Source organism: Polyodon spathula, chromosome 12, assembly GCF_017654505.1.
Source record: "Polyodon spathula isolate WHYD16114869_AA chromosome 12, ASM1765450v1, whole genome shotgun sequence".
In the NCBI taxonomy this organism is placed as follows: Eukaryota; Metazoa; Chordata; class Actinopteri; order Acipenseriformes; family Polyodontidae; genus Polyodon; species Polyodon spathula.
The window spans coordinates 12,050,691-12,074,190 of record NC_054545.1 but is presented as its reverse complement, the minus strand read 5'-3'; the positions used below and the strand labels follow the sequence as shown (position 1 = coordinate 12,074,190).

The following is a 23,500-nucleotide window of genomic DNA, read 5'->3' as shown; positions in this document are numbered from 1 at the left end:
ATTTTGAATGTCAAACCTGGCAGAGACAGGGTTAAAATCATATCCCTGCCAAATCCATATGCAGAATATGGCAAGGTGCTGATTAATTGATTGTCAATCAGCCCTGTCAACATGGTATATAAGAGGAGACAGCACCTCAATGCAGGGGGCTTATTTAGTTCAGAGACAGGACTGGGAACCCTGCACTGCGTTAGATCTGCTTGGGTGCATTACTTCCACCTTTGTGTCAAAGCCAACCTTGACCGAAATGCTACCCTACCACAGGAAGTGAATAAATATAATACTATAATACTGTATATTAGAATACCCTAACTTCTGTAAAATCATAACTTAAAACTACCCAAGAAACACATTGCACAAGTGTGTGGTATTCTTCAGAACTGCATTAACTGATTTGCATTTAAGTAGAAAACAAAGATTCACTGACTAACTCCAAAATGTTGCATTGCATTACTACATTTAGAGTTCTCTAGAGATTACTTCCAGCTGTTATATGCAAAAGTAAACAACCCAAAATTAATCAAAGGGCACCGGACAGTAGAATATGGGTTTTAATTGTATGTTAACTTTCTAATACAACAAAAGAACTGCATTGCCATTCGTTGAAACGCTAAATGAAAATGACTGAAACAAATCTGCATGTTAATGAACATTAAGTGACAACAAGTATGTACAGTAAATTGATTATAACAGGGAACAGTGTGTTACTGGCATTCTGCCATGCAAAGAGAAATATCACCACCTTGTGGTCTGTTGAATCTGTGCATACAGAGCTTGGATTCAAATCCCAATTCAGACAAACGGTGGCAGTGGGGATGTCACTGAATATCCCTTTGAGTCAGTAGCAAACCAGCTGAAATTGTGTAGAAGCAATAAGAGAAAAACAAGTAAACATCTTGGGCAGAAAACTCCAAAAATGGAATTTTAAAAAATTACATTAAATGAACAACCTGATACTCAATCTTGACAGCCATTGTAAATGTTTTTTTCTTATTCTCAGACATACATACAAAAATGACATTTCACCCCTAAATTATAATTTTTTTTTTCATCCCAACTTTTCTATGGCGATAACATTATTGCGAGCATTTTCGCACCTGGTCCATATTTTGACTGCATAAAAAAACTAAACCTTGGAATACTCTTCTTTAAGTATATTGTTCATACGGATGTAAGAAGTGCCCAGTGTTTAAATAAATACAAAATACAGCCTTTAACAGAAGAATTTTACTTCAGACTGTTCAACTGGGTACTTCAGAAAGTCTCTATTTTGGTGTCCACTTTCTGCAGTGTAGATCTGTTTTCTTAAACTACTGCATACTGTTCATACAGAAGTCCCCGTATTTTGTAGTAATCTTCACATAGACAGCCTTCTAATCCGATTCGTCCAGCCTCAGTCTGTAAAAAACAAAACAAAAACACAGCAATTACAAAAATATATCCTTTTGTGAAACAAGTGTTGCAATTAAAATGTAGATCTTCTTTAAATTCTTACCCTGCGGACAGCAACCATGTTGTTGCAAACCAAGACTCCTCCCACAAACTCTGCCTGGATCCCTTCTCGTAACAAAACCTGTTTGAAATCTGACAGTCTGGGTTCATTAATGAAGACAGCCTGATGGCCTGGAATCTGAAAATCAAAACAGTAGAATAATGGCCTTTGCAAAGCACTGTTCAAGTAATACAATGAAAATGTTACACAACATCTGGGTCTATTCCAATGATCAAAACAGTAGGAGACCTAAAAACTGTAATACTGCAATTTATTGACCCAATAACATCTTCACTAAAAACTAAAAATAGAAATATAGTGAAGAGAGTCTGAGACACAGCACTCTTACAAGCTGCGGTTGTGTTGAAATAGCCAACGCAAATAGACCTTCACTCAGGTGTTTATGTCACAGAACCCTTTTCCATAATACCTGAAAGTGTGCATTCTACAGAAAAACAAACTTCTAAAAAAAAAAAAAAAAAAAAAAAAATAATAATATAATATATATATATATATATATATATATATATATATATATATATATATATATATATATATATATATATATATATATATATATAAAGCTGGCCAATCCTTATAAGCAATCAAAGAAAAACAACAAAATCAGTGCTATCACAAAATATAAATATCCACCAAACACTGTGTTATAAGGACATGCACTAGTACCCTTAACATGAAAGGTGCAAGTCTGATATTCCTAAATTAATCGCCGCAGTCAAGGGTTAAAATGTGTAGGTCAGTAACATACATTCTCCAAGAACACACTGATGAACAGGCAGATGGAAGGGTTACTCTATATATCCTAGGATTCTGATAATCTCAATAACTTGTTATATAGAAAGTTATAACTAAGGCCCTGTCCACACTATGCATTTAACCGTATTCATTGCTGTGAAGCCTTCTTAAAAGTGCTAAATATGGTTAGCATCTACACTACACACTGTTTAATACTGTACTCAAGACAAGACCACCTCATGAGGCTGTCTTGAGTCTGGTTCTAACTTAGATCGCATCAGGCAGTGCGATTTGTCACGTGTGTGGATGCTGTAATACCTAACTACATTTTTTGTGTACCCTCCAATATCCCTAAATGCTCTTTGATATGTTTAGTGCATGAACATTGCAAATACTCAGAACAGACACCTGAACTATCCATACAGCTTCACTACACAGTTTTTGAGGTTTGGTGGATCATGGAGCAATGTGGTCAGTTGCAGAAATCAAGTCACATTGATATCTGGAGTGATGAAATCATTCAAGGAGAACTTCAGAGTTTAATGCACACTTCTATGATAAAAAACAAAGGAATAATGTTCATGCTAAGAAGCGATATGTCTTCCATGGGTATGAGCTCCATATTTGCAAGGCTATAAACATAAAATAAAGTGCATGGTGGGATACGACTGTATTAAGTTTCACTGTCCATTGCGCTGCTAGGAACTGTAACCAAACTATTTGAATAACACATTAAGATCGACTAATTAACAGTGTTTGAGTACGGCTCGAGATTAACCACAATTGGATAAGCAGTACTCCTGATACAAGCAAGTGTGATATGTAAATATACTTCACAACAAACAGACACCTTCTGATATCCCCAGATTCTAACTCTTTCAATAACTTGTTCAAAGGAATGGCGTTAACCTCGTTTGCGGGGAGGGGCTCCAAGGTTGGAATGATGTCACTCTCCTCGGAAATGTCCTTGTCATCGTCTCCGAACAGGCTCTTGATGGCTTTCTGCTGAGCGATGGCGCTGGAGTTGGTGGTGAGGGTGGAGGAGGGAATGTCCATGGGTAGCTCTCCCTCCTCTGCATCATCTCTGATTTCTCCTTCTTCGATAATCACTCCTGTGTCCACTTTGACAACTCTCATGTCCAACATGCCATCAATCCAGGCCAGCTCTGCGTCCTTGGCTTTACAGAACTGAAGGGAGCTCACTAAGGAGTCCTTTAACCTCACCTGAAAAAAGAAACAAGCATCAGAATTAGTCAAAAACCTGTCTCAATACACGACTTAGTATGCTGTTCCCAGCAGTCACAAGGCAATTTGTAAATTAGGAATTCAGGAGGCTATTCAATCGATCCAAAACTGCAGTGGATCTAAATACCACCACTGCTTGTACATACAAAACATCACTGCTGTCTACATTGAACATAAATATGGTATTTTAGTGTTTTTTCCTTTTTAATTGGTCAACATGATTTATATTCCAGTGCAAAAAACAGTACAATTAATTGTATCCAAAACATGCATGTCTAATATATAACCAAAACAGCAGAAATATCTGTCAGAAACTCCATCTATACAGAAACAGTTAGGACTGCAACAACTATTTTGATAGTTGAGTAGTTGGTGCCAATAGTGGACTAGTAACCAACTATATATTAATTACATGATTCTCTTCCCCTTGTCCCATTGTTGTTGAGAATGCCTCATAATAGAATGAACATGAATTGTTTGATAAGGAAAAGCTTGATTACCAATATATCCACCCCCTTCACAGTCAGATAACCACTTAATATTGTGCTAACAGAAATGAGGCAGACTAGTCAACTTGTGATTTTGCAAATCAACAACCCTTCCAAATTAACTAGTTGTCATCTAGTCCACAAGTTGTTGCAGCCCTAGAAACATTTATTTTCATAATTAAAATCAGAGTAAAAACACAGTCTTACCTGGTAGATATGGGTTTCACTCGTTGCATCCACAGTTTCCTGCAGTTTGGGTGTGTAAATCTTAATGTCCTTCCCACTGAAAGCTTTGCAAGACTCAGCGAGGTCATGACTGGCTTCTGGAGGTCCGTGCACAATCACCAACTGCCGAGGCTTCATCTGGTTTATGATCTTTTTAATTGAGTCTCCATCTGAGCGTCCTTCATAGTCTATGTACGTTATTCTAGCTCTATGAATGAAACAAAACAACAATATTGGATGGGTTATATGAAATGAAAGACTAATTATCTTTTACATCTTTCTTAAAATAAAGAAGATTTTTAAAAATATACACTTTCTCTTCAATGAGTTCCCTGCAGAGTACAGGATGGAACTGCTTTGTTACCACATTAGGAGTCTATCAGTGAAAATGCCTTGAAAATAGAACTGCCGATAAATACAGAAATTCATCTGTATTTCAGACACATTTAATACAACCTTCTGTCCTTTGTAATAGTAATTATTTATGAACTTGGGCATCAATTCCCATGATGCCTACTGAGCTGAGTCATAAGCTTTTTATTAATTAATTCACCAAAATGTGTCCAATGTTTCTGATTAGGAAGCTGTGTGTAATGGTTTCTGTCAGTCAAAACAAAACAAAAGGAGTACTGATTGGATTTTTCTGACTAGCAAAAATGAGGTCAGGCCCTGTTAACAATAGCTTAAGAAGTTCTATGAGGTTTGCAATTGAATAATATCTAATTATGCTCACGTATCTGATAATTTCTCAATATCATATGCTAAATAATGCTAATGATTCCCTATCCACCAGGGGATCATTAGCATGTTCTACAATTGCAGTGACACCCCAAATGTTATCCAATTAATATCGGCACTGCTTTATTGTGACGATGTAAAAATATCCCAAATAAGCAGCTGTCCCAATTAAATGCGAAGCATTTGAAAGGACCTTAGTCACACTTATATTCATCATTTGCAACATGCGCAAGAGAGAAGTATTTTTATTTATTTCTAAATGAAAAGAATCAGAATGAAATCACATCACGTTATGATTACATTTTTTTATGAATAAAGTTTTTTTTTGTTTTTATTCCGTAACAAAATTAAATTAAATCAGTATCATGATTAAGCGGCGCCAACAGTACTACCAATGAAGAATTACTAGTTGGGGCATTTGTTACTCATTTGTTACCCATTTCAACCCCCCCCCCCCCCCCCCCCAAAAAAAAAAAAGATAACTCCCAAGACTGATATCACATTTAATTAAATTGCATGGTTGAATCTTTTTTTGAGATGGTATTTCACATCTTTTTCAGAGACGTCCTGTCTCTGTAAAGAATTCAAAACTCTTTTCCTTTATTATGAGTATTATGTGGCAAGATTTAGGCCTTCATTCACATTCCGCCGCTATACTCACATACTGGTTAATACTCACTTGATTTCTATGGATTCTGTTGTTGAGATGCACTTTGTGGGCACATCAGACAGGTCTTGGTCCATAGGCTCCTCTCCATTTGTCAGTCCAGACTCCAGCTTATTTTTTTCTTCTTCTGTGGCCTGAAGTTCAGGAACCAAGAAATCTTCAGGCCTGAAAGAAAACACACAACTTTTAATGTATATATAGGATAAGAATAATTTGAACAATGTGTTATTATGAACACGATATAGGTTCATTAGTTTATTAGCATAGATCACACAGTCCCTGCATTAAAAATACAAACTTCTGCAAGTAGATACATTTCTTGATAAAATAACAAGAAGATTCTTTATTAGGCGCTTATCAATCATTTGTAAATTCTAGGCATTTATATAGTGCTGCACATCTATCTATCTATCTATCTATCTATCTATCTATCTATATATATCTATATATATATATATATATAGATATAGATAGATAGATAGATAGATAGATAGATAGATAGATAGATAGATAGATAGATATATATTACAAATAGACAGTCTGACAGTGGTCACATTAAATCCAAGGCTGTCTGTTAAACAGGCACACTTCATCAGTACATCTGCACCTCTGGAGGCAGGACAGGAATCTATGACTGATCTCAAGAGAAATTAGCATGACTCTCTAATTTTAGAAAGCAATAAAAAGTACACAGCAATCTGCAATAGCTGTGAAGAAAGCTTAATTTCGAACAAAGAATTATAATTTATGTAGAAGTGCGATTCAAAACCTAACCCTAACTCTTTCTCTACCAGATGACAGCAGCTGTAGTTGTGTTAAGGCAACTGAAGTGCCATTACTACAAACAGAACTGACCCCTGGACACAACACAAACTGTTACCATTATCGATTTGTGGTTTAGAAAGACAGTGGGATTTTATTGATGAAGACAAAGCTCTGATAAATTATGGTTTTATATTAACTGAAATGTTACTGTATTACAACAGTTGGAAAAAAGTTAATCAATACCACTCATTAATTAACTACTGTGAAAAGGCCAAGTGTCACAAATACATAAATCTCTCTCTGGAAAAGATGTTTATTTTTAGGCTGATAACTAACAACAAACCTAATAATTTCTCCATATTCATCCCATTTGATTCTTTCCTCGTGGGTGGGAAACATGGGGTAGGACTTTTTAGCCTGCTTGAAAAAGCCTCCCTTGCGGCCGCCTTCGCCCCTCATCATCAGGTCGTGCTTTGCCTTCCAAGGAAGGGGCTGTTCCACATCCTCCTCCATGTCACTCTCATCACTGGAGTCAACATCCACTCTGCAAGTAACACAGTCAACACAGAACTAACTGCCTGCAAATACACTTTATGTTTGTCTGGTTGCCTCTCATCAACTCCACCTTGCCTCCATAGACAAATGTGTAATATAAACCACACATTTTGTAACATTCTGTGAAACCTTTCACACGTTTAAAAATATTCTTTGTTGTATACATACATGTTGTATGTTATTCAGGAGGTGCTTATTATACTAGGATAATAGTGTTTTACACAGTATAATATGGTACTTTAACCAAATACAAGAAGTGTACTTTATATATGGGACATAACTCATGAGCATCATAAAAATAACTATTTACTCTTTTGCTTGTTCTAGCTTCTTGGCAGCTTCTTTTTTCATTTTTTCCTTTTCCATGTATTCTTCAAACTCCCTTCCTTCCAACTTAATCCGTTTCCTTAACTACAATAAAAAAAAAAAAAAATGAAGGAAGAAAAGGCAAAATTAATTTATCAGACACACTGAACGGGTCCCAAACAGCAACCCTTGTTTATGTAAGGGACTTGTCATCATATTTTTTTAAAACACAATTGCTGTTATTTTTGGAAACCTGCTGGTCTGTAAAAATGTTAGTAACATACAACCCCCGTTGCCGGAATGAAGATGAAAAAGATGATGACCATGACTTAGTTCAGCATGTACAGAATAGTATAGAAATGTCAATAAAGTGTTTAACTGTTTGATAAGCAGTTCTCCAGATAGACTGTATAAACAAATGTAAGTGTGACATACAGAAGTATGGTCAGACAGACACCACCATACACCCCAGAAGCATATATTTTCAATGCTAAATAATGTTAATACAAAGTTTTATGACAGTACCATAAGTGGTTCTCAGTATATATGGAAAAATGTGAAATGTGACAAACAGAGATGTATGGCTGCCTCCATTGCCTTCACAGGGGATTTCAAGGGACTTCTTTTTAGGCTTTCGCAATATTCTATCCCTTGTGATTGAACAGTAACAATGATTGAGCTCCCGGTCCTTACCTCCAGGTCAATGATCCTTTCCCCAGGGTTGTCTATCAGATATCTGCCGAGGGTGCCGGGGGAGGTCCTGTAGGTGAGGATGATCGAGTTCTTTTGATCCTGGCACCACTGGATAAACAGTTCCCTGGAGAAGCCTGACTCCAGGTCAGGCTGGCTGGCAAGTACCACCTTGGGGCTGGGTACTCGGGCCAGGTCAGAGAGGCTATGGCAAAGGGAGAGGTGGCGGAACTGGAAGGGGTTGTTCCGCTTGTCCTCAAAACACCTCATCAGCTTGTCACTCATCCACTCCACCTAGGGGTGAAAGGGTTAATTCTTGTAAACATGCTAAACAAGCCAGCTTTGGAGAAGTTTAGGTTTTATTCTAGTCTGAAATATCTGTATAATTTTTTTTTCTATATTACTACATGTCTTAAAGTTATGGATGAAGCAGGGAAGCTTGAGAGCATTCTCAAAACAGAAAAATACAAACCTGCGATTTTGAAAACTCCACTACATTGTAGCTGACATTATTGAGCAATGCAAGCGAGTAGACTCCCAGTCCTGCATCCTTGGTTCTCCAGATCTGATCCAAGAGCTGAGCTAACTCAAGGACTCTCCCTGCAGTGTCTGCAGCAATCAGCACATTTCCATCCCCCCGCAACGTCTCCATCACATTCGCTAGACAAATTGACACAAAATGAAAATTACCCTTCGAGAAAGCACCACCATGAAAACCCTATATCGCATAATCCCTTGTTAGTCCACCCCCTTCTCTTTTAGTGAACTGCAATATGGATAATTGGCAGGGGTCTATTACAGTTTGATGTTTGCAACCATTTTGACTGGTTGCAATGACTAACATTTAGTTTTTTTTTTTTTTTTTTTTTTTTTTTTTTCGTTTTATTAGTTTATGTGAAGGTGTTTGGATTACGAGTTCAGGAGCTGCTCTTCAGTTTTAGTTGCCTGACATTGACATATATAATGTACGACAGATCAGCCAGTGTCTTTCTGCTAGCACCATCAAGTGCACTTCTGAAACACTGCTTGCAAAAACAAAAGGAAACATAATCCAAAGTGGCATATCTAGATGACCCTGGCTCTCGCACCTATAAAAGATAATTTGGTTGATCTAGTCTATGTACATGCATCTCTGTCAGGAAACTAGAAAGGATGAACAGGTCTCGAACTTGTGTCAAAGCAACACAACACAGACTTATGATACCACACAGCTGATAAAGAAAAACATACTGAGTAATTGTTCGTCACGCTGTTTCCTTCTGGGTTGGACATATGTGGCATTGAAGGAATCTGTGATGAGCAGAGATGGCCTGTTAACCATTTCCAGAGAACATCCATTCAAATGGCTGAGGAAAAACACATTTGAACACTCAGTATTTGTACTAGTTTTCTTTTTTTTCATTCTACATGAACTCACCAAAATTGTAAGTGTAACAGTTTAATACACTACGCTTTTGTGAAGATCTCCAGTAAGCAGTGGAAGTGTTCAGCTACTTATTAACAATCACTAAAAAGTAGAATAATCACTGTACTTACATTTCCCTCTTATGGTTAAAATCAACAGCATACACAATTTCCTCCTCCCCATCCTTCACAATCTTCCAGATGGTTCCTCCTATCATGTGACCAGCTGGCAGTGGAGTTATTGATAAGCCATGTCCTTTGCCTGAGGACAAAAAAAGGTAACAGGTAAAAGACTTTAGCTTAAATTATTCTGTGCCAAATCAAAACCTCAGGGCGCAATGTTTGGCATCACCATCTCAGATTAAGACATGAACTGATGTTGAGTAAGTCCACAGAGAAAACAAAGTACATGATAGGTCACATTGCAATGACCAAAAATGCAACCATGAACAATTTTTGTTTGATTAATCTACCTTTGTAGCTCAGTTACAATGAAAGTTAGAATAAAAAAGTTAGTAATGAATCAATATTAAAACATTTACAAGGTTGCATTTTTGGACAAAGGGATGTGACCTCTTTGAAATTACTGGTGACCAAGATCTGCAATACTTTTGTGTAATTCTGAACAAGTGATGTTTCAAACCACAATGATGTCATATGGTTTAAAAAACAATTTTCTAAGACTAAGCTACAACACAGGAAGTAATTTCATACCAGAGTCACTGCAACTTCTACATCTATAGCTTTATTTAGAGTAGTCACATTTCAGATGTACCATGGACACTGTCAAAAATAGGTCTTGATTATCAGACACTTGAGTCTTCAAGCTGTACCTTTCAAGTTGACAATCTGAGAGTACTTTAACTGCTGTATCTTGTCAAAGGCTGAGTCCACATCGTCCAGAGTAAACAAGTTGAAGTCTTCAGTGTTGTGACGAGACTAACAGAGATCAAAAATAAAGTTGTCTAAAGACACTTATACTGTTCACTTATTTAAATAAAAAAAAATGATAAAAAATGAAAAAATGCACATGATAGGTTCCACGAGGAAACACAACAGGACTTTGGTTTTACCTGATAAAGGTCATACATAAACATCTGCCCCATTTTGTAAACTGGGATAGTGGCATAAATACTACAATTTAGTCCCAGCTTCCCCACTGCATAAGGAAGAGCTCCGAGGTGCAGAGGATCAGGATGGGAGAGAAGCACTGCGTCCACCTGGTGAACATGCCTGAAAGAAGTAAATCCAAATTACTATAAGCGCCATACTTTACATCACACATCATTTCTGTCATCAGAACATGGCCATGTCTTGACAAGAGCTCAACTGTTGTTACTATCGCATGACAAACATGTCATGGCAACATAACCTACTTATAAAAGACAAACCTATTGTTTTCAGTGTTTAGCAAATCGCCTCCATACTGCAATCACAATCACTAATCGGTAAACAAACCTTTTAATTGCATCTATGATATCCATAGAGAAACTTTCATCCCATCCACAGTCCAGTAAGAAGCGAAACTCGTCCACCTGAAGCAGGTAGCAGAGAGCCGATTCCTCCTGCACCCCTGAAATCGCAGTCAACTTGATAATAGAGGTCATCTTGCGATTGGCTGTTGGCCAGCGACACAATTACACTAAAAGAAGAGACAGTGGGAAAATCACAGTGCGTTTCAAAATCCAGTAATGTACTGTAATTCATACTGTTTGTTTAATCTTCAGGTAAATTAATTACACAAACGTATTACTGATTAAAGAATAACATGCTGTAATATAGTGTCTATAAAATAACAACAAACTCAATATTTTTCATGAGCGTCTTCTACACTTTGTTACACTTTCATCCTTCTTCCAGCCACTAATGTAATCATTATATATATATATATATATATATATATATATATATATATATATATATATATATATATATATATATTATTTTTTGAGAGGGAGATAGCACCAGATCAAGTCTTAGGCTGGTCTTCTTTTTTTTTTTTTGTCCATTTAAATAAGAGTATCAATAATCTCCTTAAAACACAATTAAAAAAATCCCTGTACAGTGTTATTCTGCTATTGGCATGCGTTGTTTCACCGTTGACCATTGAAAGCTGCAAGGAAATCTTTCGAAGAAACTCTACCTGTAATTCTATGTGTAGATTAAACTACTGCACCTCGCGTGCTAGTACCAACAGACCAAATTAACCCACAATGAACTGTCTTTTCAAAATATAGAATACATTATTATTTTACAATAACTACTTAAAGTAAACGAAGCATTTCTGTTTTGCTTTACCACAAACAAACACCCACAACAATCTTTAAACAAGGTTTAAAGTGCAGCTCGGTTGTAACCGGAGGGAGATTAAAACGAGAAAAAATAAACATGAACTTAAACAAAACAATCCTGTGGTCGGGCCTTAATGAAAATCTTCTAAATAAGAAAGAAACTTCACAATTAGGGCACTGTAAAATAAATACATTCGTGCTGTGTAACACAGGCCGAACACTTCCATTCAAAATAAAAGGAAAAGTGTATCAGCCTGAAAATATATCAACGTACCAGAAACAGAAATTAAAGTTAATAAGCCTCAGCTTTTTTTTGTTAAGACATATTGTGTTTTATAGATAAAATAAAGGTTTACAAAAATGTACATTTCTATATTGCAACGAACAGCATGTTCCTCTCCCTCACAGCGGCCATTACAGACTGAAGCCGGAGGGAAAGGTCGTCAGACTGTACCATTTCACGACTTCTTCGATAATTATTATATAAAACAAAACAAATATAGAGACTAATATCATAAAAAACATAATTTAATCATATATATAACTATAACAATATGTTAAGTATTTATAAAAATAATAATTAGTCATTGAACAATTCTTGTGATAATTATGCCCACCGTTTTTTTTATTATCAAATAGTTTTACCCAATGACCCTCCTGAGACTGTCCCACTTGCTGTGTGATACTTCCCATTGAAGGTAAGAGTTTAACGATATATATATATATATATATATATATATATATATATATATATTATATATATATATATATATATATATATATATATGTTTTAAATATATTTGATAATGCTTAGTGTGGTAGTTATGCACGTTACCTCACTTATAGATACTGATACAGTTGGTGTGTATTCTATTTCCACTCATCTCCTGTGTTCTTTTAAAAGTGGTGAATTATAAATATCTTATGTTTCCATACAGTTTATGACAAGGTCCATAATGTTTCTAAGAACATTCATCAGCAGTGTTCGTTCGATCTTGTTCGTTTTGTTCATATTGTTCCCAGTCTGATTTGCTACACAGGCCAGACCTGCTGATGCTATGGTAACCGATCATATTAATAGGCACCTACATTGCCTCGAGTCTCTCTCATTAATGCCGAAAAGGTTAACGTCGCCAGTAAACTACATCACAGGGAGCCAAAGAAAACATGTCTGTATTGATTACATTTTATAGGAAACCTCTCTAGCGTGCATCAATAGACTAAAGGGAAAAGGACGAGATGTACCTTTTCACTTTTTTTTTCTGTTCCCCAGGCAAGATGGTGAACCTCGTCAGTGTTTTTCGGGAGCACTGGGTCAACGTTCTTGTCCCGCTTGGCTTTGTTATTGGAATGTATTTGGAAAGGAAGAGTGATGAGAAACTCACATCTTTCAGAAACAAGAGCTTATTATACTCAAGGTTAATATTTCAGATATGGGATTATGATGTAATATATGAAATGTCTATTTTAAATGCACGGTGTTACATCATCTGTACTAAATGTGATTTTGTGAAACAGCTGTTTATAAAGCTACTCCTACACAGTACACAGAGTATGCAAATACAGAAATATCACAAACAAAAATCTTAAGATTACTAATGTGTTAAACTTTCATGTGTACTATTACTACCACCACTACTGAAATAGATTATTACATTAAAAGGCAAAAGGAATAAAACTAAAAATACATTGGATGCAGACAATCAAATTTAAAGGTGTAACAAATGCTTTTAAAACCTTTGTTTTCATTCACAATAATGTGCCTCTCCATTGCAATCCAATACCAGTCCTAAAAGACTACTTGCAAGACTCCTCAAGACACACCTGTTCAGACAGCATCTGTAAACCTCAATTCTTGACTATACTGGACCATATGGCAGCCAATTGTACCACTTCTTGCATCAGCTTGTACATCTACATGTTCTTACTGGACTTTACTCATATAAGTAAATATTTACTATAAGTTATAACCACTCTTAGTCTAGCTTGCTACCTTAGTCTAACTTAGTCTAACTTATACCTTAATGTATCCTTTATTTTGCTCTTACTTAAATCTGATCTTACTGTACTTTCATTATTGCTCTTATCTGTATTATGATATGGTGTAATTGATATATATTTTTTAATGTGATAACTTGTAAAGTGATATTTTGTAACAATTGTAAATTACCCTGGATAATGGTGTCTGTTAAGAAAATAATAATAATAATAATAATAATAATATAATAATAATAATAATATTAATATTATTATTATTATTATTATTATTATTATTATTATTAATTAAGTAAAGAGGATTTCGGTATTGATCCAAATCTATCAAAGGTTAGATTCCTATTTATTAACTAAGATTATAGAACTGTGATATGTTGTAATTTCTTTTTTCTTATTACCTTATTAGGGATCTGAAACCTGGAGAGGAAGTGACCTGGAAGTAAACCTTTCCAACAGCAAATTAAACCCTAGACTACTTACAAGATGATACAAGATGCTAGGTTGTTCTTTATGTTTTGGCTTTGTATGACAAAGCTGTACTGACTATGACAAAGCTGTACTGAATATCACCTGCTTTTCATTAACTAGAAGCAATGAACCACACAAAATAAAATAGAAGTTTCTGTGTAAATCTGGGTCTTATTTTTCCAATTATTTCAGTCTACCTTCACGTGGTGTTTTTTGGTGGAGAAAAGTGCCTGTAGCAGAGCATTTTAGTTTGACAGATAGCAGCAGTAGATCATGGAGGGGGAGGGGGGAGGGGGTTATAAACCCCTTGTAAACAAGGCCTTGGTCTCAATGGGTACATTTTCTGGTTAAATAAATAAATACATAATGTTGATCAACTTTTTCATGGTACTGAACAACATTCCTCTGCACTGTAAGATAATGGAACAGTGTTTATTCCAGTAATGTCATTTTTATAAAGGCTGCATGCTTATTTTACAAAACCAAACAACTATGTTTTGAATTTCAATATCTTTTAAGCACTCCCAAGTTGCATGTTCCTTGTTTTATAACATAATAGAGTATGTTACATCATTTAAAGACTTATACTTTTATATGCTACACAAAAAGGCAACATGCAAACAAAAGCTGTGACTCAGAATCAGTTAACAATGGCTACAATCACAATGTAAAAGAAGGGCAGAAAAAAAGGAAGTTTAAAATTTAATTGTACCTGCACTCCCTGTAATTAACTTGCAAGTAGTCTTTTAGGACTAGTATTGGATTGTGAATGAAAGCAAAGGTTTTAAAAGTATGTGTTAAACCTTTAAAATAGTTCTCACATTTTCTTTTGCTTCCCTGGGCTAAAACAGCTTATATGGCTACCCCACTGCAGCTGCAAACAGTAACAGAAGAAAAGCTCGAGGCAAAAAATACCTTATGTGATATAAACAAAATGGTAGGACAAAATTTCTGATGAAACCGTGCACAGAAATTAGGAAGTATTCACCAAGGAATCATATTTCAGTGTAACACTGAACATATTTGTGGGACATTGCACCACGGTAAACATTCATTCTCACTTTATCATATTTGATGCACATAATGTACATAAAAGCCACTGTAATAAAAAAAGAAAAAGACTAAATGTTAAATAAACTTCCTTGGAAACAGTACCATCCCGGCCATGCAGAGATAGCAGAAATGTTGCAAATGGTATACAACCTTTTAGTAGGATTCTATGAAATTGAAGTAGCATATTTGCTACGCAGGACATTACATGGTTAGAATGATATTCATGTTATACTGTATCATTAAAATCCTAAAATAAAAAAAAAAAATACAGTATGTTCTCATTGAAAAATGCTAAACTGCGGCAATGTTCACACCCAGGGTTACGTTCACCTTGACCACACCCCTACACACTGCTGATTGGCTAGATGCAGATGACCCAATGGAGTCAAAGTTCAAAGTGTGTTGTTTTACATAAGGATCAAACATGGAGTCTGTTTTTCATGAGAAAGTAAGCGAGCTCTTCATTTAAAAACATTGTTTTTAACTTTAGCGGTTGGAAACGTATGTTTAAAATGTACACACTTTACCACAAACCCATGCAGTTATTCAAACGTCTGGCATGTATTTGCAACTAAACAAATACACTTTAGGAACGCTATTCTTTATGATGTTCTGGTTATGACAAAACTGTGGCAATGTCTTTTACACTTCGTTAGGGTAATGTGTGAAATTGCATAAAATTCCATTTTATATAAGTAAAATAATAAGTTCAAGAATATATATATATAAAAAAAAGAATCCAAACTAAATGTTTACAGTCAAAAATCCAAAATAAATGAAATTGTAATGATAACAGCGAATTTATTTTAATGTTACGAATCACATAAAAAAAAAATAAATAAAAAAAAAAAAATCGGATGCTTTTTTTGGTCAGAAATGAAAATGCAGTTTGTAAATTATTTTTCAGTGTCTTGTTTCGGTCTACCATATTGCCATAAAACTAGAATGCACATCAAATTATCAGGACGTTCTATTAGGAAGTACTGCTGTTGGAACTGTGCAGTGGCTAATAATTACGGGTAATTGATGTCGGATGTCTTTTGTATTGGTGTACCGATTTATAATTGTAAGAATTTTGTAATACCTTGTTAGTCCATTTTGAAATGTCAACAGCAACAATACCTGTGTTTTAAGTTGTTACCTGTGAAAGTAGAATTAGGTAGTTGCAAGCGGATTTGACGAATTAAAAAAAACTACATTTCAGACAATGGGAGCTCTCTGATAAGGTGCACAGATGGCTAGTGCGAACAGAACAACATAGAATGTTTGCTAGGTTGTTAATTTGTAGTGATTTACCATGTTTGTATATAGCCGTGGTACATAGCTTGCATCACTGTCACTTTTAAAATTAAATCGTGTCATAGCTCACTGCTTTTGGTTCCCTGGGTGAGAAGTAGAGACCTAACAACATTGGGCATGGTAAAACAAGAAGGATCACTCGCTGTATGCCAATATCCACATTTCACAATCCTTCAAGATGTTTACACAAGTACGGGTCAGTTTTGTTGTGGCATTACTATATCCCTATTATGTTGATTAAACTTAGCATCGCTGCTACAGCTGTTGGCACAGGAGTGGCCTAATATAGTGACGGTCTTAACAGATCACATTACTTGATTAAAATAAGATGTAACAAGTAAACCCCAATTCATTTGATTATCAGTGGCATTGGACAGTCATGTCCTAAGTTGTACCTGTTGTGTGTTACAGCAAGAGGGGTCTCTATGTGCCCAGCACTGCCTCAACAACCTGCTGCAGGGGGAGTACTTCAGCCCTGTGGAGCTGTCCTCCATAGCACACCAGCTCGATGAGGAGGAGCGCATGAGGATGGCAGAGGGAGGAGTGACCAGCCAAGAGTATAGGACCTTCTTAGAGGTACAGGAGCAGTATTCCTAAGAATGGAACAATCAGATTAGAACCATTGCATGTTTTACTGTGAGCCTATGCATATGAACAAGTTTGAATATGTTAAAAAAAAGTTCCTACAGTATGTGCTGTACAAAATGCATCTATTTCAATGTAAAATGCTGTAAAGCTGGTCTTTATGTTCACTTGAACTAATTCACCTGTACAGCCAGTACAGATATGGCAGTTGATACGTCTGTATTCCTTTTGCATTTTGTTTGACAGTTATATGTGTTTGTTATTTAACAGCAGCCTTCTGGAAACATGGATGACAGCGGGTTCTTTTCTATTCAAGTAAGATTTTGAACTAATGATCACAATTAAAGAAAATAAAAAATCTTAAACTTAAAAGCAAACAGAATTGAAACCTGTATATATGCATTTACAACAGGGGGAATCACAAGACCCTTGTAATTTTTGGTTGATCTGTTATATTTTTTCGACTTTCTTCTGAATATACAGTTTACATTAGAGAATGATTTATTCTGAATAATGGGTATTACTAGTAAGAGTTGAATATCAATCGTGCAAACATAGTGATGGTCTGTCGGTTCTATCTGTTTCTTTAGCCTAATGCCAACTTACTGTTTACAGGTTATAAGCAATGCTTTGGGAGTCTGGGGGCTGGAGCTGATTCTCTTCAACAGCCCTGAGTATCAGAGACTAATGATTGAAGCAGTGTAAGGACACATTTTTATCTTTAAGTAAACTTTACCTTAGAGACAGTTTTAACCAAAGGATGAATATGCATATAAATCTATTCCTGTTTAGAGGTTGGGTTGGTGTTTTGGGGGAACCCTTTGTTATCAAAATCTGCAACTGTGCCTGTTTCGTTCCCCCACTATAATGAACCTGTATACAAAATTTCAGATCAGTCCAACAAAGTGTTCAGAAGTTATAAGGGTCACAAGCTTCCATAGAAACAGCCGAACAAACACGGTAGACATCCATATGTAAAAATTGAAATGCCTAGTAATCCCAAACAAGTCCATATGGCCAATGAAGTTTTTAAGCCATATTGTAAACAGGATTCAGTTAAAAAGTATTCCATTAAGCATGCTTCCATGATGCTTGAAGGACTATATTTGTAATAATGGTTATAACCACAAGGTGCCAAGGGGTAGGATTTATGTGATGGTGTTATTTTCAGTTAGCATTGACCATAAACAGTACAAGTCTTACAGTGCTTCCTGTGAACTGAAAAAAAAGAACATCTGTATTTGGAAACCTAATAACGTACATTTATTTTCATCCAGAAACGAAAAAGCATTTATATGCAACTACAAGGAACACTGGTTTACAGTTCGAAAACTTGGACAACAGGTAATCACTGGTGTGGTGCTGTTTTTAAAAGCATAGAAAAATCTGTGGTTTTGAAAAAACTTTTCATTAAAAAGTATACTGTTTTTAATTCTCTAAAATATATCACAGAAGTTGATAAGTTACGGTTAAACTGTGTTGTGGTTAGATCATTGGATCAAATTATGCATATTAATTCTACGCTTCTCTTAACTTTTCAGTGGTTTAACTTGAATTCTTTGCTGACTGGTCCAGAACTCATCTCAGACACATACCTTGCACTTTTCTTAGCACAGTTACAACAAGAAGGTAAACTTAGAAGATGCTCTATCTGACTGTTAATTACTTGTGTGGACCATACCCTGCCCTATCCTGTCCTGCACTATTGGGAAATTTACAGCTACACATCTGACACAGCTAGCTGCCCAGTAACACATGTTTTTCTTGTGCTTTAGTCAAATTTGAATGTGTTTTGTGATGATATATGTCACCAAACTAATAAAGAAATATGGGCATGCGTGTTTGTATTTAAAGGCCTTTTTGAAGATCCTGCACATATTTTCATTTGCTTCTTGCTTTTGAGAAAAAAGTGTTATAAATGCATTTGATTATTGTTGATTATTACCTTCTGTTTGTATTTGTTTAGGTGAAGAGAAATGTCAGAATCCAATGAAAAAAAAGAATATTATGCACATTTTGTGAACTATGCTATTAACCATGCATATATATATATATATATATATATATATATATATATATGATATATATATGATTTACCGTGCTTACCTGTGCACCTCTGTGATTTAACTGTGCTTTCTCTGATTTAATACACTATTATGTTTTTACCTTGGTAAACATTTTAATGGATTGTCTTCTCAAAATAATTTATTACCATGACAGTCAGTGTACACATTAAGAAATCCAGTAAACACTGATACATTGTTTTTCTAAGCTTTCTTTTTGTTCCATTTCCCAGGTTACTCGATATTTGTGATCAGAGGAGATCTTCCCGATTGTGAAGCAGACCAGATCCTGGGCATTGTGAGGGTGGAGCAGACACAGAGACCAAAGTTGATTGGAGAGGAGGCAGCTCAGTCCAGCAGTGGACAGAGGTAAGGGACAAATTTGGATGGAAACAATGTGCAATTTTCAGTTCTCTGTTATCTGAGGACTGAAGTTCACCATTGTTAACAAGCCCCTTACAAAGTATAAAATATTGTGCAATCATTCAATTAAAATGATATGTCAATGGTAAGTTGACATATTAATTAATTCCCATTTATAGTTAATAATAGGTTATGATATCATAAGAGGCTCTCAGTTTTTTAAATATCTTGAACATTATAGAAGTGATAACAACAGATTTTAAATAAATTATATTGTTTTTATTGGCACTGGTCCCACTCATTATGTTTAGGATATTTCTAATATATAGTAGACCCTACTATATTATCACAAATGTAGCATAGGGGGCTGGGTAAGATACAAACTGATTTTCACCCACTCAGCCAGTAGACCTAATCTGACCTCCCACGGTGTGGATATCATCCTGTATCTTATAGCACCCTTTACAATGTTCTCTATGTGTTCTGTACTTTAACATGTCTGTTTGTAAATAAAAAATTCAAAGGGGATTTTTGTATTCTGTTCATCACAAATATAGATAGATTAAATACAATCTCTACATCCCTTCGGCACTATGAGAGTCTTGGTTTTGCAGCTGCCCTTTCGTCTGTGTCTGGCAGTGTCCCCATGGAGAGTGCTGTGGAAATCAGCACAGGCTTCCAGACGGGCCCAGTAGATGAGGATGAGGAGAACCTGAGGAAGGCGCTGGCGCTCAGTCGACAGGACATTGAGGTGGAAGATGAAGAGGCTGACCTGCGCAGAGCCATTCAGCTCAGTATGCTGGGTAAACACACACACACACATACAATTTGCTAGTGACCTTAACCTTTTCCAACCGTAGTCATTGAACTACAGCGTCATTATACCCAACAGTATCACTCATTGGAAAGTGAATGCACCTGTTTCGTGTTGTTTTAGGTGCTGTAGGAGGTAGTAGTCTTCCTGATCCAAGAGACGGCAGCATTGCACATTCTTCAAGGTCCATCCAGAATGAAACTTTAACTGCAGAGGAACTGCGAAAAAGAAGACAGGCCTACTTTGATAAGTAAGTAGACATCCTTTCGGTGTACTTGCATTGATAGAGTTTGTGCGCTGCCATATACTAGTTTGAATCAAACAATTCCACATGGCAACTTTTATATTCAGTGCTCAGAGATTCACTTAGTGTGTTCTAGAATGAAGCCTGGCCTGTGCTAAGTTTGTCTGCATATTTTCTGAAAGAAAAAAAAATAAACAACACAACTCATTCATGCAACTTTGAAACAGCAATCAGCAAAAACATTGCAGAAAACAACTTGCTGCTTAAGAAAAAGAAAGCAACGGCCGTCTGACAAAGTGCCCGCCCCTGTGTGTATTTTCTGTTATATGTTGTGTGTGGTGTGTTAAATGTTGGTGTATAGTCATTGGTACACAGGCTATAAACGGGTCTATGTAAAAAGTGTGTATTTGTATTTAGGCATGAGGATTGCACAGCACTTCACGTGCAAGTAAAATGTAATATGTGAGCACGGGGAATTGCACTTTATTAATTCACGTGCAGTTGTACCGCAACTCCAATTGAATGATTGATTAGCAGTCGAGTCTCGGTACAGCTGCATAAAAGCAGCATGTTTTCACTCGCTCGGGGTTGTGTGTTCGGGAGTGGAGAATGGGGGAGAGAGAGAGAAGCGTAACTATAAATATCAATTGTTTTGTGTAGCGTTTGTCCACCCTGTTTTGTCAGTGTCTATTCATTTTGTTTGTCTATTTATTTTGGCTGTGCCGTGTGCTATTTTGTTACAAACCTTTTATTTTCTGTCTGTTTAATTATTAAACTGCTCATCAGCGCCTTCACCATTCCAAAACCTGTGTTCTGAGTCAGTTCTTGTTTCTGGTCTGTTGTCACCCACTGCAACCGTCTTTGTGACAGGCAGCCTGCTTGTTGAGTAGTTCATACTGTTTGCAGTTCAACAACTGTACAGTTAATAACTAGAGATGCACAGCTCATCCATGGACCCCTTTTGTTTGTTTTATTCCAGACAGTCACAACAACAAGCACAACCTACCTCCCAACCACAGCCTCAGCCACTGTCTGAGCCCCATCTCCTGCCCCAGCCCCAGCCCCAGCCCCAGCTCCAGGCACAGCAGGAAGGTAAAAGCACTAGTGTGCTGAAAAATGATGCAGGTCATTAGAATTTAGAAATGTTCTTCTGATTCAAGGTCCAATATTTATATAACTGAGATTTGAAGATGTCCTCCAATAAGTATGTGTAGAACAGGAAAATATTGAAGTTTTACCCCATGGAATGTAAAGCCAGGTTTCCCAGTCAAGTTTGAACGACAGAAAAGAGCCACAGGCAAGCATAACATAATTGTGCTTTTTGAAGGGTATATTGTCAGCTATCCTTTTCAATTAAATATTTCCAGAAATTAAATTTTTCAAGACAGTGATTGCTTCCTCGTAATGTTGTTCCACAGACAAGGTCCCAAGTGAACAAGAAACAATAACGGCTGCCTTAAACACATCCCTCTGCACAGCAGATGCCAAGACAAGTCACTTGAATATGGAGGACCCGATATGAGCCTGGGATATTATCTCCAACGCCTGTCTTTCCATAGCCAAATCGTAGCAGCTGCTCTCCCAGCGAGCAAGTCAGGGAGAGGGAGGGGTATGCAGCTGCAAGCCTGGACTGGGTTTGTAGTTTGTTGCAAGATAATAGGGACCAGTTTTTATAGCAGTGGCTTGTTGTTCCACGTTCCAGGACGGCCTTCTACTGTAGCGCCTTTACTTTTTTTTTTTTTTCTTCTCTGGAGAAAAAGTTCATATCTTTCTGCAAGTGTATATAAACTAAACAGGGAGGTTAGGAGGATTTGGGATTACAGGTCAGCCCATCAGAGGAATTTTAGGTCCACATAACTATAAATTAACACTAAATGTTAATAAGTGTAAAAAGATATTTTTAGATCCTTGTGCTGCCATATGATTGGGAAAACAACAGGTTTGCCAAAAGAGAGTGTTTATTCCTTTTAAAACGCAGGTAGCAGTAAACTATGCTAATGGTCAAATATGCTAATTTGTTTCATGACTTTTAGCTATGTGTTAACCCCATTTGTTGAGTTCATTAACACTGCACAACAAAGCCTTTTTCTTTCTTTCTTATGTTATTGTTCTAGGTGATCCCTAAAACCATTCTTCTGAATTTAGTTTTTGATCACTGTTTTGGAGTTTCCATTATGAAATAGTAAAAAAAAAAAAAAAAAAACTGTACGTATAAATTCAAAGGACCCAGAAGATACTGCTTTTTCTGCTATTCCTTCTATTTTCATTATCACTTAACATTCATATTGGGACCACCACATTATGTGTACACTTTGAGGGATTTTATTCTTGCATCTGCTCTGATTCTGCAGATATCTTAATAATGTATTATAGATATTTAAGTTATTGACATTTTTTAATACTGTGATCTGAATTTTGTCTGCAGCTAAAGCCCTTATTATTTGTCCCATGAATAAAGCACACTTTATTTCCAAAGTGTATAGTTTTCGTTTGGCCATGAAAGTTTTGGTTGGATTGTAAATTATGTGAAAATAGGTCACTCAAGTCTGATGCATTATTGAGTGATTTCAGGATTAGATTCTGGCAATTACGCAACTTCTGAAATTGCTTTGGCATAAGAGGGAAATGCTGGGAAAATGTAGCTTTAGTGGGATTTGCTGTATGTGGAGAGATTAGGGATGTCTATTAAAACAAACTGCTCCTTATACCCGGGACACTACTGTAAATGAGATGGAATCATCACAAAGGGCTTATCTAGGTAAAAATAAAAGGGCAAAAATATCACCATAAAAGTGGATTGTACTGTTCATTTTGAGACTCACTTTTGACATATTTATGCATGCATGACATGTTTTTAAAGTATTAACAATATACACGTGTCCATGTGACAGCTTTCAGTTGTGTAGAATTACCAATTTGCCATATTTGATCAATGATGCATATTTTATTGACCAATTATAAGTGAGAACTGCTCAGAGGATTGACAAGAAACTT

At 36.1% G+C, this 23,500-nt stretch overlaps 3 protein-coding genes across 4 annotated transcripts; 2 read left to right on the top strand and 1 right to left on the bottom strand.

Moving 5' to 3' along the window:
* Positions 1-537: 537 nt before the first annotated feature.
* On the bottom strand, positions 538-12,064 carry LOC121324676 (cleavage and polyadenylation specificity factor subunit 2). Of its 2 annotated transcripts, none has more exons than XM_041266787.1 (15): positions 11,989-12,064; positions 10,790-10,973; positions 10,405-10,564; positions 10,165-10,270; positions 9,464-9,593; positions 9,158-9,273; positions 8,400-8,587; positions 7,931-8,221; positions 7,242-7,342; positions 6,720-6,920; positions 5,624-5,776; positions 4,189-4,414; positions 3,158-3,472; positions 1,496-1,630; positions 538-1,398 (listed from the first exon to the last, which is right to left on the bottom strand). In XM_041266787.1, the coding sequence occupies exons 2-15, from the start codon at positions 10,936-10,938 to the stop codon at positions 1,306-1,308; spliced, it is 2,364 nt and encodes a 787-aa protein (XP_041122721.1). In that variant the 5' UTR covers positions 10,939-10,973; positions 11,989-12,064; the 3' UTR covers positions 538-1,305. The 2 variants fall into 2 exon arrangements, with proteins under 2 accessions (XP_041122721.1, XP_041122720.1); XM_041266786.1 differs by having other exon boundaries at positions 11,897-12,048.
* Positions 12,065-12,875: 811 nt separating this feature from the next.
* LOC121324561 (NADH dehydrogenase [ubiquinone] 1 beta subcomplex subunit 1-like) lies at positions 12,876-14,248 on the top strand. The gene is made up of 2 exons (XM_041266609.1): positions 12,876-13,040; positions 14,024-14,248. The coding sequence occupies exons 1-2, from the start codon at positions 12,901-12,903 to the stop codon at positions 14,058-14,060; spliced, it is 177 nt and encodes a 58-aa protein (XP_041122543.1). The 5' UTR covers positions 12,876-12,900; the 3' UTR covers positions 14,061-14,248.
* Positions 14,249-15,540: 1,292 nt separating this feature from the next.
* On the top strand, positions 15,541-23,500 carry LOC121324245 (ataxin-3-like). Its single transcript, XM_041265916.1, has 11 exons — positions 15,541-15,586; positions 16,849-17,013; positions 17,293-17,337; positions 17,638-17,723; positions 18,300-18,366; positions 18,564-18,651; positions 19,319-19,454; positions 20,088-20,251; positions 20,386-20,512; positions 21,486-21,598; positions 21,925-23,500. Exons 1-11 carry the CDS (start codon positions 15,563-15,565, stop codon positions 22,026-22,028), a joined length of 1,119 nt encoding a protein of 372 aa, XP_041121850.1. The 5' UTR covers positions 15,541-15,562; the 3' UTR covers positions 22,029-23,500.

Excerpts from the sequence above, each read along its gene's own strand:
- LOC121324676 (XM_041266787.1), bottom strand. The coding sequence starts at position 10,938 with ATGACCTCTATTATCAAGTTGACTGCGATTTCAGGGGTGCAGGAGGAA. Across the intron at positions 6,921-7,241 it reads AAGCTAGAACAAGCAAAAGA|AGTGGATGTTGACTCCAGTG; the intron begins GTAAATAGTTAT and ends TGTTACTTGCAG. Across the intron at positions 5,777-6,719 it reads GAATATGGAGAAATTATTAG|GCCTGAAGATTTCTTGGTTC; the intron begins GTTTGTTGTTAG and ends GTTTTCTTTCAG.
- LOC121324561 (XM_041266609.1), top strand. The coding sequence starts at position 12,901 with ATGGTGAACCTCGTCAGTGTTTTTCGGGAGCACTGGGTCAACGTTCTT. Across the intron at positions 13,041-14,023 it reads AAGAGCTTATTATACTCAAG|GGATCTGAAACCTGGAGAGG; the intron begins GTTAATATTTCA and ends TTACCTTATTAG.
- LOC121324245 (XM_041265916.1), top strand. The coding sequence starts at position 15,563 with ATGGAGTCTGTTTTTCATGAGAAA. Across the intron at positions 18,367-18,563 it reads TTCGAAAACTTGGACAACAG|TGGTTTAACTTGAATTCTTT; the intron begins GTAATCACTGGT and ends TTAACTTTTCAG. Across the intron at positions 20,252-20,385 it reads CATTCAGCTCAGTATGCTGG|GTGCTGTAGGAGGTAGTAGT; the intron begins GTAAACACACAC and ends GTGTTGTTTTAG.